Source organism: Apus apus, chromosome 11 (assembly GCF_020740795.1).
Source record: "Apus apus isolate bApuApu2 chromosome 11, bApuApu2.pri.cur, whole genome shotgun sequence".
NCBI lineage: Eukaryota > Metazoa > Chordata > Aves > Apodiformes > Apodidae > Apus > Apus apus.
Window position 1 is genome coordinate 17,324,034 of NC_067292.1, and position 13,903 is coordinate 17,337,936.

Sequence of the window (13,903 nt, forward strand, 5' to 3'; positions counted from 1 at the left end):
TGGATGGCAGCTTTCCAATGGCTTATGAAGCTATTAGGAGAAGTACTGATGGAAACTAAATATTTGCCCTATAGGAATCGTAGATGCCTAACCAGGATCAGTATTTATTGAGAAACTAAAAGTTTGGCTTGTATGCAACAAGAGTATTTGACATGATTTGTAAAGAATTCAGTAAACGGCAGTAGTATATTCAGAATATATCAAGGAGGCTACCTCACCAGAAGGATTAATGAAGCTTCATTTTTTTAGAGTTTTCTTCCAGAAACCCTAGTTGTACATGGAATGCAGGAATGGATGGCAGGAACAGTCTCAAGTGACTCTAGGAAACCGCCAGCTTGTGGTTTCCATTCAGTCCATGCTCAGCCGTATCTTTGTTAAATACTTGGTGTGTTTACAATGTTGCCCTTACATCAGTGACAGGATTTTTATTTTACACGAAGGCTAAATTCTTTAGATGCCATATCAGTAAATAAAAGCACATACATGGGATAAAAATCACAATTAACAGCAAGTATCACGAGAAGACATTTACCAGCAAGCACCAGGAAGTGACCCTACAAATATGTAGTGCTGCCATCTTAAATTTTCATCATGAATCTCAGGTTATTTTATTGAAATCCCAGATTTGAGCCACATTAACCTACCAAGAATGGGCCTATCACACTATATGCTCTTCTGTATAACAGTAGCTTCTAACCTCACATACCTTGTATCTTTGAAAACGTGTTCCAAAGGCTGAAACAGCAGAAGATTTATAATACATTTTTCTAATCTCATGCCTATGAATCCTTTGACAACGGTCTGATTTTAGCCAGCTAAAATAAAAATAATGAAAACCTGTTATTAACAAGGATTATTGTTTAAATGTGAAAAATATTTCAACAAATCTGTGGAACATTCTAATGAAATTTTTATTTTAAAACTAATTTTCTACTTTTCAGACTGCAATAAAAACAACAGAACAAGATCTTGCCCTCTGAGTAGCCAGAATTCCTGCTTTGTCCTGGCTTATTCTTGCTCCCAGCTTCATGAGCATTCAGCAAACAGCAGTCCAGAAATTCTAGAAAAATCTGTTGCCTGGTCACCTGTCCGTGGTTGCAAGACACCTACCTCCACCTTTCAGTAACTCTCTGCTTGCCCATTATCCAGGTCAGGGTTAAAAAATAAGATTTCAGTACTTCAGGATGGATCCCTAAAGCTGGTGTAAGGCACAAAATCTGAATTGCATTAGTCATATAATCCATCTTGTCATCTTAAAAATACACAACCTGCCCCCCAAAAAAACCCAAAAAAACTAACACCACAAACCAAACAAAACCATACTGTTATTGTACATATACTGGAGGTCATCTTCTCTAAGCCATTGACTGTTCAAGAAAGCTGAATGATATAACAAGAAGTAATATCTGAAAATAACTCAGTACAGCTGTCTTAATCATCTTCTCCAGTTCCTGAGTGGAACTGCTGATTCTGCACTTGAGTATTATCACCAAATGCCACAATATGGGTACCAAAACCACATGTCCTGTATTAGAGATTTTATTGATTTGATTTAAATACTTTCCATTAGCTACATTGGTCCTGGTTTTGCCAAGATGACAGAATTTATCAGTTCAAATTCTAAATGCGTTTGCAAAAACATTTAAAATCTACATTAATTTTCAAGTACGCAGGTGAATTTATAAGAAATCATACTGAAAACTTTAGCATAGCTTTACATTAACAAAACCCAAAAAACAATTAGTTGCATTGTAGATTACTCCAGATCTCTCTCTCTAGACTCTATAGGTCTTACGACTCATGATAGAATATTAAATATGATACAATTACAAAGGTCAGACAAAAAGGTTGTGCCACAGAAGGAAATCCAAAGGACCTGGTTGTCTGAAGTTGATAATTTTCTAGGTCTAGGCGACAGGAATTTCGTACTTCTTCTTGCAGAATTTCACTCTCACCTACATCCATTAGTCCACTAATGTTCCGCACCTAGAAAAATTCAAAAGGTTGCCCCTGAAAGCCAGACTTTGCACAGGAGCAAAAAGCTTTAGGCAGCTAGCAAATTCAGTGCTATTTCAAGTGGTGCAACTCAAACTGCATTGTAAAAGCCATCTGACATTTGCATTCCCTCTGAAACACTTCCCAGAATTCAGTACAGAAATGACAGGGAAGAGTCATAGGTCTGGCTGGTCTTTGCCTTGGCTCCCTCCACATATGGGGATTCATTATCTGGAAAATCTTAACTAACTTGTGAGCTTTCTTCCTTGAGGTCAGCTCAGTCTCAAGACTGAGCTTCAAACATCTCTAATTTAGAAGGAAAAAGAAATCACTAAATCTCACAGATTGGTTAGGTGTGATGAATTTCAACCTCTACATCATGTCAGTCTGCCACACATGCAACTCAGTATTAGGTAGATATTTTGGCAGATTCACTGGAACAGTACAGAATTGATTTCTGTTCATCTAACATATACCTCCAAAAGGGAAATGGAAAAAAGAACACTGTGAAATATACGTTGTCTATAAGTCTCTCATGTACAACATCTACCTGCTTATGTCTGTAAATAAAAACAGTAGGAGGCAAGATGGTTGCACGTTTCAACAGAGGCTTTGGAAGAAGTTACCAGTTAGGGAGTCCTTACTGTCATACACTCTCCTTCCCTCCATCATCTTTCTAGATTAGCTTCTACCATTTACACTTAAAAGGTCCTTGTGATCTAGTTGTTACATTTATGGCGTGTTAGTGATCTGGTCAAGGCAAGAGCCTTTTGGCTAGCAGCCCAATCCCATGACAAGTATTAAACTGATTTTCAGGAGTCAGCATTCCTTACTGCACCAGCGCACACAGCCAGACTGTGACGCTGGGACGTCCGCAGTTTCTCCAAACCATGAAGTGATTCTATTTAGAAGTCACTGATGTGTATTTATGAGATTACCACAGAGGGAACAGGTTCCAAAGAGCTTTGTCTGCCCTCTCTAACTTTCTGTTTTTCTGCTAACACTCTTTTGCCATCTTGATTTCCTTCCCAGCATTTGGAATTATTGCATTAAGAGCTTACATTCCCTCATGGCACTCTCATTGAGAAGAGAAAAAAAAAAAGAGGGGGTGACAAAAAAAGCAGCAAGGCACCAACAGTTCCTCTCTCCCTCTTAGTAAGAATCAAGATGCAGTTTAGTTTTTAATCTTACCTTTTCCACTTCCCTGAAGACACGGAGAAAGTTCTCCCTTAAGACCCCTTTTAGTTCAGTTTCATTCCATCCTCTTCTAAGAAGTTCCTCAATCAAAGAAGGGTATTTAGAAACATCTTCCAGTCCCTCAGGAAAACTGTTGGTAAGAATCACACAAGAACATTCAAACACATATCACTGAAAAAACATAGAAAAATATTTTCAATTAGCCTTTTGCATCTATTCCCTTTTGGAATGGGCTCACTTTGGACAGAGTTCTTCGTCTGAGAAGTTAAAAAAATAATTAAGAAATCAGCTGGCAAACAGAAGCTGGACTGGACCACAACGCAAGGTTTTTCTACACAGAGGATCCCATTAGCAGAACAAAACTGTCTATTCTGGAATGAAGATTCGCTTGTGTACAGACAGAATAGCAGCATAGGGGATAGTAAAACAGAGGAAAAGACCCAAAACCTCTCATGTATACATTAATCCACTCTTTATATCTGGCCTTTAGAGAAGGAAACAGCCGCATCACAGATGGACCTGGTGCAATCCACTTGTGTAACTGAGAAGAAAAGGGAACCTTGCAAACACATGATGAGCTAAGGAGTTGCAGGCACTTCTGTATACTCTGTTGTTGACAGTCATTTTTTCCAAGTAAAATACAATGAGCATAATAATGTTGTTTTAAATTCAGCGGTTTAGACAGCAAAACCAAAGCTATTCAGACCCCTCTACTAAAGAGATTAAAATAAACAAGAGTGGCCTATGTCTTGTGCTAACTCTTATCAGAAACAAAAGGAATTATAAGCTCAAAACCTGCATTAAACAGCTGTTTTCAAGTGTGTTAATGTGTTTGAGTTGTTGGGTTTTTTTATTTGGTTCGTTTTGAGTTACTAATGTTTTCTGTTATTTTTCTTTTCTGTGGATTTGTTTCTATAAATGTATCTCAAGGCATGTGTCATTTATTTCTACCAGGACTTCAGACCTTAACAGCTCCACCACCAGTTAACGATCTTTGAGAAAATACATGCAATTCAATGTGTCCTTTCATTGCAAACTGTGTTTGTGTTTTGAATATCATGGTTTCAGAGCTATGATAAGCTAACTCTCATGGGAGCTGAAACACTGCCTTTGTGGTCCTACTTTACATGAGTCTGACTGGGACTTTTGTAAGAGGAAGAGATGAAGATTCAACAGAAAGATAAAAAGCTAATAAAGGTTTTGAGTTACACCAGCAAATACCACACAATCTGAATTTCTTTCCTAGGCTGGAACAACAGCAACCCAGAAGTGAGCAGGAGAGGTTATGTTGTGGACTGTTGCCCATGCTCTGCTTGTCTTAAACACTTCTCAAGCTTCAAAAGCAGGTATCACAGCCCCAAAACACTTGGGACTTTTCTGACTAGAAAGCAATAGGAGAGGAGAGCAGCAACTCCCTAAGCTAGCCCATTTACCATCTAATAATTGCTTCAGCTTTTCAGTCATTCATGTTGGGCTTCTGGAGGACAGCACCTCTACCACTGCTGTCACTGTATGAGCAAATCACTGCCTACAACACAAACTGCAGACTTCACAGCGCATTTCTACATTTGTAGCACAGCTTCAGACAGTTCTGAAAAGCCATCATGATGCCTGTTTCATAAAACTTATTTTAGTACTCATCACAAAACAACTTGCCACAACTCTTTTAGTCTGCCTTCTTTTTTTCCCCAAGAGGAATCAAAATCTTCATAGCTTAAAGAACAGATGTCAGTGTGTGCACAGCTTTACTAACCGATCCACTCCATCGTAGTCACCACCAATTCCTATTGATTCTGAACCTGCAATTTTCTTTATATGATCAAAATGATCTGAAAGAAATTGAAAAAGAAAATAATATCTAACCATCCAACAAGAAGAAGTAATACAGTTCACACATATTGGCACCAGGCAACTGTGCTGCTTAATCATGGATTCTTAATGAAATATTTTTTTAAAAAGACATTCTGACAAAACAGGTTAAAATGTAATAATACAGTTGAGATATTTTAGACAGATGCCTAATTAGTTGTTATATGTTAAGCACATAAGGCAGCAATCTTCAAGATAGCAACTACACTGATAAGATGCAAATGAGGAAAAAGACATGATCATCACAGCACATTAAATCCCAACAAGCAGCCTACATATACCAACAAATTTTTCATTACCAGTCACACACCTATATTTTCCACTTGTAATTGCAAAGGTTTAAGTTGTTTTCCAGAAAGTAACAACTACTTTAGGATTAATGGTTCTTGGCTCCATTTGGGAGCATGACGTCCTCCAACTACAAACCTTGTAGCTCTTGTTACTTTCTAATGAATATTAGTTCCAAAAATACCTAGAGTTGGGGTAAGGTGTGGAAGGAAATAAACAGTATAATCACACTATGTCAAAAATTATGCAGACAGAAGGAAATTCATAGAAGCCACCCACAAAAACTACAGTATATTAACTTCAGACCTGCAAGGGTAGAAACATTAACAGCTTTTCTGCCACAGGCCAGTACATCTGCGTTAAAAGTCACCATGATAATTCCCTTGTTCTTTTTCTGAAAGATATGAAGAGACAGGTGATGAGTGGACACACTTATGATCTGCAAACCTCCCAGGCATCACACATGATCTTCCTACATCCATCCATCATTAAGCATGACACCACACTAAGCCAAACCTCAAATGGCAACACGAGGCTTTGCATCTGTCCTTTACCCTGGATTCATTGTATTCTCATGTAGCCTGAATAAGCAGAAGTAGTAAAAACACTACATCAAACCAACTCAAACAGAATTTCCAGGTATTTACAAACACTTTATTTTTGTGGCCAAAGACAAAACACAACCCAAACAAAAAGACTCCAAAGCAAATGTGTAACTTGCTGCTCAAGGATCTTGCTTCTAAACCCAATTCAGAGATGAGAAGCTGAAATGTAAACACCACAATTGAGTGCTCAAGTTGGCCTCAGACCAGCCAAACATCACCACTAAATCAAATCCCCCTCCCAAAAAAAAAAACAAAAAACACAAAGACAAAACCAAACAAACAAAACCCAAACCAAAACCTGTATCACTCACCAGTTGCTGGAGGATGTCATCAGGAACATTTCTTGAGTGATTGCAAATTGAAAATGCTGCAGAATGGCTGAAAATAACTGGTGCTTTTGAGATGCTCAGAGCAGCTTTTGCTGTGGAATACGAAGTGTGAGATAAATCTACCAGCATGCCCAGGCGATTCATCTCCTTTACAACTTCCTAAAACAGATTTACAGATAACAGTATCAGTATTCATTTTCCTTAAAGGAAAGTATTTATCTGATATATGCAAACAGATAAATTCTGCAGCTGTCAGCTAGTTATAAATGTGAATTTCTATTTACCTATCAATTTAAAAGTAATTCAATCAAAATTAATCAGCACACCACCACCACATGCTCAAAATTAGAAAGCTTAGTCTAAAGTAAGTAATAGGAACTTTTATTCACATTCCACTACTTCTGCATATTAATTCATACATCTGACCCTTACTAAGGCAATTGTTATAATTAAATCTGGGTCTTCTTTTACCCTAAGGAATATAATAGGGAATTTGGCTCAACTGAATCCTGATCACCTCCTAACTAGCAAGAAATTCAAGCAATTAATTTTTAATGACAAGCTGCTTTTGAAAAGACAAGGCCAAAAGTTGTTAGTTGCATCAGAGATTGCTTAGATTAGCATTCAAAAGAGATGCTTACTTGGCCAAATGCAGTTAAGCCAATAACATGAGGATAAAAGTTGTGTGTTCCTTTAGATGATGATTCAGACCTTAAACAGCAGAGTGAGGGAGAAGAAACATCATATTGTTGTGGAGGCTACAGTATTAGCAACTGAAACTTCTTATGCTACACAATAAAAAAATATTACCATGTCACATAGCCAAATGTAGGGATAGAGAGCTATTTAATAGGCATCTGGTTCACACAGTGCTTTCTATGTTCATATCTGTTTTCTGGATAACATGCTTTCAGGTTCAGGACCATTTGTTTGTGAAGCAACACAAAATAAGCAAAGAGATGCTTGTCAGAAAATTAAACAAACTTTCATCAGCGAACAAAGACTGAAATGTCAGTTACCTGTCAGCCAGAAAGTCTGCTTTTCAGCCCTCTCTGCACACAATTCCCTTTTTCTTGAGTCAGTACAAGAAGGAATTTCACCAATCCAAAGGGCAGGCACTAACATTCTGGTACAGGAGCTAAGTCCCCATCTCTTTAGCTATATATGGGCAGAGCTGGCCAGGCAGGATACTGTTGAAGGCTGCTGATGGACAAGTTCTTATATAGCATTTACCCTCTTTTATCTACATCATAAGCTTCTTTAGTAGTTTTCTTTTTTGCCCTATGTAACTTTCCTAATGAAGCAAAGGGGGTAGTTGTTTTTACCATCTTTGTGTGTTTTACAAACTTTAAAACTTGCCAAATTGTCAGCACAACAATCACTACCTAACAGATCCTCCGGTCTCCCACTTGACACATGGCAAGTGATTTACCCCAAAAACCTATCATCTTTGACTTGCTTCAAAGTCTTTTACAGGTAAACTCTGTGTCCGAATCCATATTTTGCCCATCTTGGAGCTGCCACCACTTTGCATTAGATGGTCACAAAAAAACATGCACATTAGTTACCAAGGTGAATTGCAGGAATGTGTTAGAGTCATGTAACGAACACCCAGGTCATAATACATCCTCAGTGTCGCCAAACTGCTGTCAATGGAGTGACCACCTTCTATTCCAATCAAACATGCAATCCCTCTACTGCCAGAGATACCTGAAACAGCAAAGGAAGATAATTCCCGAGTAATTTCATGACTGATAAGCAGCCTGCACTACTGACCAGCATTTGTTATTGCAAATTGCAAGCGATAATACTGACATTTTCATAGGACAGGAATTTATACTACTGTGTGTTTACAGGGCAAATTTTCTCATGACTGCAGAAGCCCAGGACTGTGCACAGAGTCAGTTACTGGGGTTCAGTGGAAAACTGAAGTTAAATTTACTCTTTGGACCAGGGTAACTTGGCTGCTGGCAGCTCTTCTGCACATACCTCCTGAAATCCTATTTAAATAAAATCTCTTACAAGAAAGCATCACCTTTAGAAGTTGTCACAAGTTCTAGCTCTTCATAGCTGTTACACATCCTCTTGACAACATCAATTTGCTCTAAGGTCAGACGCACAGCATCTTTGTTCTGGGCGCTGCAAAGAACATACACTGACCAAAACTGAAAGAGACATTGACAAGTAAACTAGATAACTTGTGTTTCAACTTGGAAACTTCCATTTGCTGATACCAAAGTTTATAAGCACAGACTGAAATAATTTTCTGCAGTTTACAAGGAGTTGCCACTATAGCTTTTCCCCAAAAAGGAAGAGTTACAACGCAAGGCAAGAGCATCTCTCCAGACATGATAAAGGCTGCTGACACACTCAGCTACCCCACAGCACACACAGGAAAGCAGGTGTAAGCTGAATTCACCATTAAACTATTGCCACTGTTTTGTTAAGGGTATCTGAGTTATAAAACACAAACTTTTGAAACAAAAATGTTATGGAAAAGTGTCTGAGGCTTTTCTATTTCAACAGAAAAAGCCACTACCAAGGCCAGGAGCACTGCGGTGATTAGGAAGGAGGCAACTGTAAAAATATGTTTAGACTCAACCATGGCAGTACGTACCTGAGCTCCCACATAGCCAGCCTGAAGTTTCACAAGGTTTGTGTGGGTCATGTTGAGTTCTCTTAAGTTGACTCTGCTGAGTCTATTTCGGTAAAATATTCTCAGCCGCAGTGCAAAGTCATTGTGGCTAAAATTGAAAACAAAGAGATCTTGTGATAGAAATATTTTTTTCCCCTTCTAACCCAAATGTAATTTCTTCCACAGTTCATAATCCCTCAAATCATTAACTGCCAATAATACTTGCAGTAACAGATGCTTAAAAGTCTCCCTTCTTTTGTAAACAAGCTTTGTTTCTTAATTAGGACAACAAGACACTTTTTCCTTCTCCCAGTCCTATACCTGTTGCGTTTTCTGTACCTATTTTTCTCCCTATCATTTGTGAAGGAATGGAAGAACTGAAATCAGCCTCCACACTCCTTAAGAAGCAAGTACTTGTGGTAGAATAATCTGTGCTGCCTGTGCTAGAATAATCAGTGTTAGTGTTCTCAGATCAAGATACACTCACCTCAGACACCATACCTTCAAGTTGTAAAGGTATCCTGTCAAGGTATGATGTCTGCTTTTTAGCTCTGCACAGAAGTATTTGCTAATGAAAAATGCCATTACATTACAAGAAAGATACGAGGATATTATGTAAAGGGAAACACTAACTAACCTAACTGGGAAATCACAAATTCCTTTAGAATAACCTGATCCTATAGTGAACACCCTCTGAACTAAAATTCCTCCTGAATAGATCGCTGCAAGAGTAACTAACTGCAATGTACTAGTAACAACCTATGTCTCTAATCCAAACACATTTTATCATCTCCTTCTCACTTGTCAAGACTCACAAAGATTTAGTTGAACTTATTTATATACCCATCGATTAAACGTGCATCCTGCATCAGCTCGATAGCTCGCTCTCTCATTGATTTCTCATAGCTGAATGTCACAGTATCAGAGAATAACAGGAACAGCCACAGCAGCTCTGTTGCGTTTCTCTTCATCTCCATTTTCCAGTTTGCTAAAGCAAAGAGATACCACAACTATTTGCTAATGGCAATGAAACAGCAAAATTTCCAGTCTGCAGAGGTTGGAGGCTCAATAGTGTAGGCAGAGCCAAAATGCCTCTCCTTCAGGTAAGGCTGGAGTGAATTCTGCAGGAGGAAAGACAGAATAGTAAACAGAAGGGAAAGTGGCAGCAGAAACTAAAACAGCTACCTTCTCCCAAAGATTTTAAGGTCTCCGACTATTATGATTTTGTGCATATAACCTTAAACTCTGCTGCTGCCACCAGCTGACTGCTGAAGGGAACCAACTCCTCAGAGCTTCTTTTCACTAATAAAAGAAGTTGTTTTTATGTATTCCTTATCTACAGAGGTAAAAACAAGTTCAAATATGCTAAAATTTCAAGGTAATTCACCTTGCCTGCATACTTTGCTTCTCTTGATTTTAAGCAAATTTTCTAAAGCAATAGGAGGTGGACATAAACCTAGGAAATGGTTTCCTATTACAAAGACACATTAATCAATAAAGTGAAGTATCTCAAGGAGTTTTGTAGGTGGCCATGGTACTGGAAGCAAACTCAAGTCACGCTAACTGGATTACCTATCAATGGCATTCTGTTCTACACACATTTCTTCCCCTTACTAGAACAATGATTGTAAAAACATAAGCCAAGGATATTGAAAAGCAGCATATGAAAATCATATTGAGGTTCCTATACTTCCAGCTGATATATCAAATCATTTTCCTGTCACCTGCAATATGCAGAGTGTAAATCCAAGGAAAAGTTACTTGGCTTATTTGCCCTGCCTTCACCTGATAAATGTAAAGCCAGTAAAAAATTAAGCTGCGCAATCAAGATGTTTTAAAATAAAAATTAATCCATTTTGCATGTATTTTATCTCTAAATCAAACTACCTTAAGTTAAAAAAAAACCACAACAACAAAAATTAAAGGAATTACTTCAGAACTTGGGTTTATAAAGGAACAAACTTTTTCTAAAGAAATCCTTTACATTTGACAATTCCTAAGGTTCCTTGTTTTTGAGAAACTGGCTCAGGGCTTTTCTGTTTCACAAGATTTGGGAATGGATTAATATGTGTCACAAGATTTGGGAATGCATTAAAATGTGGGACCATCTGGCAGGAAGTGCTTTTGAACAGTGGGAGCAGACAAGCTTATACAAGAGGGACCATAGATGGAGAGGCAAGTTTGAGATCAGCCCTGAAGTGGTCTCAGAAAGAAGTTGAAGGACAGATGAATAAACACTGTAATATACAGGCACAAATGAAGATCCAATTAAAATACAATACCAGGGGAGCTGGGGCATTAAGAAAATTAATTACCCTCTTAATGTTATCTTAATGTTTTCTGCAGGAAAAACAAATTTAAAAAAAAGCAGAGAGAGTATTTGTAAAGTACAGAGAACTAATGCTACACAGAGGAAAGCACTCTAGAAATAGATTTGCCCTTCAAGGATGACTGACAATTTATGTTCTCATTTATTAATAAAAACAACAAGTGACTGACTCCAGGTTTCTTCTTGTGTACAGAACTTAGGAGGTTTTGGTTAGGCCCTTAGGAAAATATGGGACTCCGTTTACATCATAAGTCTACACATCTGGCTTTTCTTGTGGGAGAAAAGGCCCCTGGGATCAGAATAAGGACCAGACTTTCCAAGGCTGGGATGACACTCTCAGACTGTCCTTCACCAGAGCACAGCTGATTCCCTGGTGACACTAATTTGTCCAGGATTCATACCATAGCTGATCAAAGAAGCCTTCGTTCTTGACATGTCTGATCAACAGCTAAGGGACCCTCTGTGTTCTTCCCACCTTGACTGTTTGGGAGATTTTTCTGCTTTTATTCAGTGTCCCAGATTTATATTTCTATATAGTGAAAAATGTATTGGGAGGGTAAGTTTCTATCTTTTTTTTTTCCTAATAATGCCTTAGCAGAAAAGTATTTGATATGTCATTGAAAAGATCTGTGAAGCATCAATGAGTCTTAATAGATTGTGTAGTGTGAGGAAAATGAGTCAGGTCACAGATCCATGGGGCTTACACATTACATCTAGGTACAGCAAAATCCGCATTCAAAATATGAGCCCTGTTGTGCTATTATGACAGTGCTTGATTTCCTTCAGATGTTTTCAATAAAATCTATTTATGGTACATTAAAAAATAAAAATTTACATGAAATCCTACTGGAATCTTATATGCTTCTAAAACTGCAGCAATTTGCTTACAGTTGATTTATTTTAATTAACTTCACACAGAAAGTACCATGCAGTGGGGATATAAAACAAACCAGGCCAGCCTGCTGCCTCTCCTGCCAAGCTCCTCTCTCCCAGCCCTGGGGTACATAAAGCAAAAAGCACCATTAGTCCCAGAGGCAGTTTCATGAAGCTGCTCCTGGAACTGAAAACAGCTTTTCTGTTCTGAGTTAGGTACCACAGCTGAGCCTCTCACAGACCAAACCCATCCCAAAGAAATATGTGCAAAAGCACGAGGGAGCACAGAGAAAAATTTCTTCTTACTTTCAGCTCCACTCCAGATACACAAAACATCACACACAGACAATGTGGAAAGGAGAGGGCTGCAAAATGCAGCTCTATCTTTTCTGTCCCATTGTACTTGAGAGCCAAAAGGTCTCTTTCCAAATTTACTGTTGCATTTGTCATTGAGAGCATAATTGCTTTTCATCCCTACCCTAACTCTGCATTCAGGAGAAGCACAGCAATTTTGAGGCATCAAGCTTAGAAAAGCCATCAGACCCCAGCCCAAAATAAACCATGACAGTCCCTGGAGAGCTGTAGTAGGCACAGAGTGAGTCTTTGCAGACAAGTGCTACAGAAATATAGCCTTACTACTTGACATGAGTTAGCTTCTACCATTGGTTTACATTTTCCAAGCTCTTCATGAACAGCTAGGAAGTTACTATCAATAAATATGAATGCTAAGAAAGCCTACACTGCACTGAGTGTTCCCACATCAGGGGGAAGAGAGTTACAGCGAAGCAGGATGGTCAGATCTGCCATATAAGGATAAAAGGGGGAGCTACTCTCTTAAAATAGATACATTTGAATGGAAATTTTCACAGTAAAAACAGGAATTTTTTTCTGCACCTTCTGTCATTTACCATCTTTGGAAGTATGGGCAAGCTGCCTGGCCCCTTTTCTGCTTTCCAGCAGGAAGGTCAGATCTCAATGCAGAAGGTTCTGTAAACAGCTGCTGTTTACGTGCAGAAAATCCCAGTTAGGAATAGCATTCCTTTCATCTCTTTTGAAGTCCTCATTTGCCATCAGATTCTTTATTAGAAAAATGCATGACAGGCACTATGTTAGGACAAAGTTGTTGAATTATTGTGCCAAATCAAATAAAGTGCAACAAAACAGAGTTCAGAGCTCAAGACAGTAATGTATCCTGAAAAATGAAGGTTCATCTTCCCTATAGTCCAATTATGCTGAGAGCTCATGCAGATAATACTCACGTAGCTCTGAATTAACTACCTCGGATCACAGCAGCACCTTAGTTGTAACAGCACAGACAACATAAAGTGACTAAGACCCTAAGTAAAAGTGTCCTTGCTGATTGCTAGCAAAAGCTTAGATTCTCCCTGTGCCTTAAATAATAACAAAACACAATTAGGAATACATATTAAACATATTTGAGGAGCAGAACTTGCACATCATACTGTGAAGTATGTTTTTAAGAAAATATAACAATCCCTTTGAAATTCACCTTGTCATCAATAACATTTCAAATCTTGCCCAATTTTTGCTTGAAATTCCTTTTGCTCCCACCAGCCCTGAATTACATCAGGTTTGTCTGTCCCTCTGCTTAGAAACCCCCTTAGTGCTGTCCCAACACACGTACTACAATTCATCATTTCCAGCCTGCTATTCCTTCCTTGCCTGTGCAGAGGTGCAGTGAAGTACCACCAAGCAATGAAAAAACCTGGTGCTGTTAAACTTGTTGCTTAGAATAGGGATGAAAGGGAATCAATACAGTAAC

General features: G+C 38.4%; 1 protein-coding gene across 10 annotated transcripts in view; it reads right to left on the minus strand.

Annotated features, from left to right (window-relative positions):
• Positions 1-1,523: 1,523 nt before the first annotated feature.
• LOC127389018 (dipeptidase 2-like) overlaps positions 1,524-13,903 on the minus strand; it is a 40,686-nt gene continuing 28,306 nt past the window's right edge. For 4 of the 10 annotated variants that reach the window (XM_051629090.1, XM_051629084.1, XM_051629085.1 and 1 more), the window contains 10 exons: positions 9,762-9,906; positions 8,901-9,027; positions 8,319-8,448; positions 7,852-7,993; positions 6,925-6,994; positions 6,266-6,442; positions 5,656-5,743; positions 4,946-5,021; positions 3,187-3,322; positions 1,524-1,986 (listed from right to left, as the gene is read on the minus strand). In XM_051629090.1, coding sequence (XP_051485050.1) covers positions 1,792-1,986; positions 3,187-3,322; positions 4,946-5,021; positions 5,656-5,743; positions 6,266-6,442; positions 6,925-6,994; positions 7,852-7,993; positions 8,319-8,448; positions 8,901-9,027; positions 9,762-9,895 — 1,275 coding nt within the window. In that variant the 5' untranslated portion in view covers positions 9,896-9,906 and the 3' untranslated portion in view covers positions 1,524-1,791. Of the gene's footprint in view, positions 1,987-3,186; positions 3,323-4,945; positions 5,022-5,655; positions 5,744-6,265; positions 6,443-6,924; positions 6,995-7,851; positions 7,994-8,318; positions 8,449-8,900; positions 9,028-9,761; positions 10,040-13,903 lie in introns of all 10 variants that reach the window. The other 6 variants (XM_051629089.1, XM_051629088.1, XM_051629086.1 and 3 more) reach the window with 3 other exon arrangements.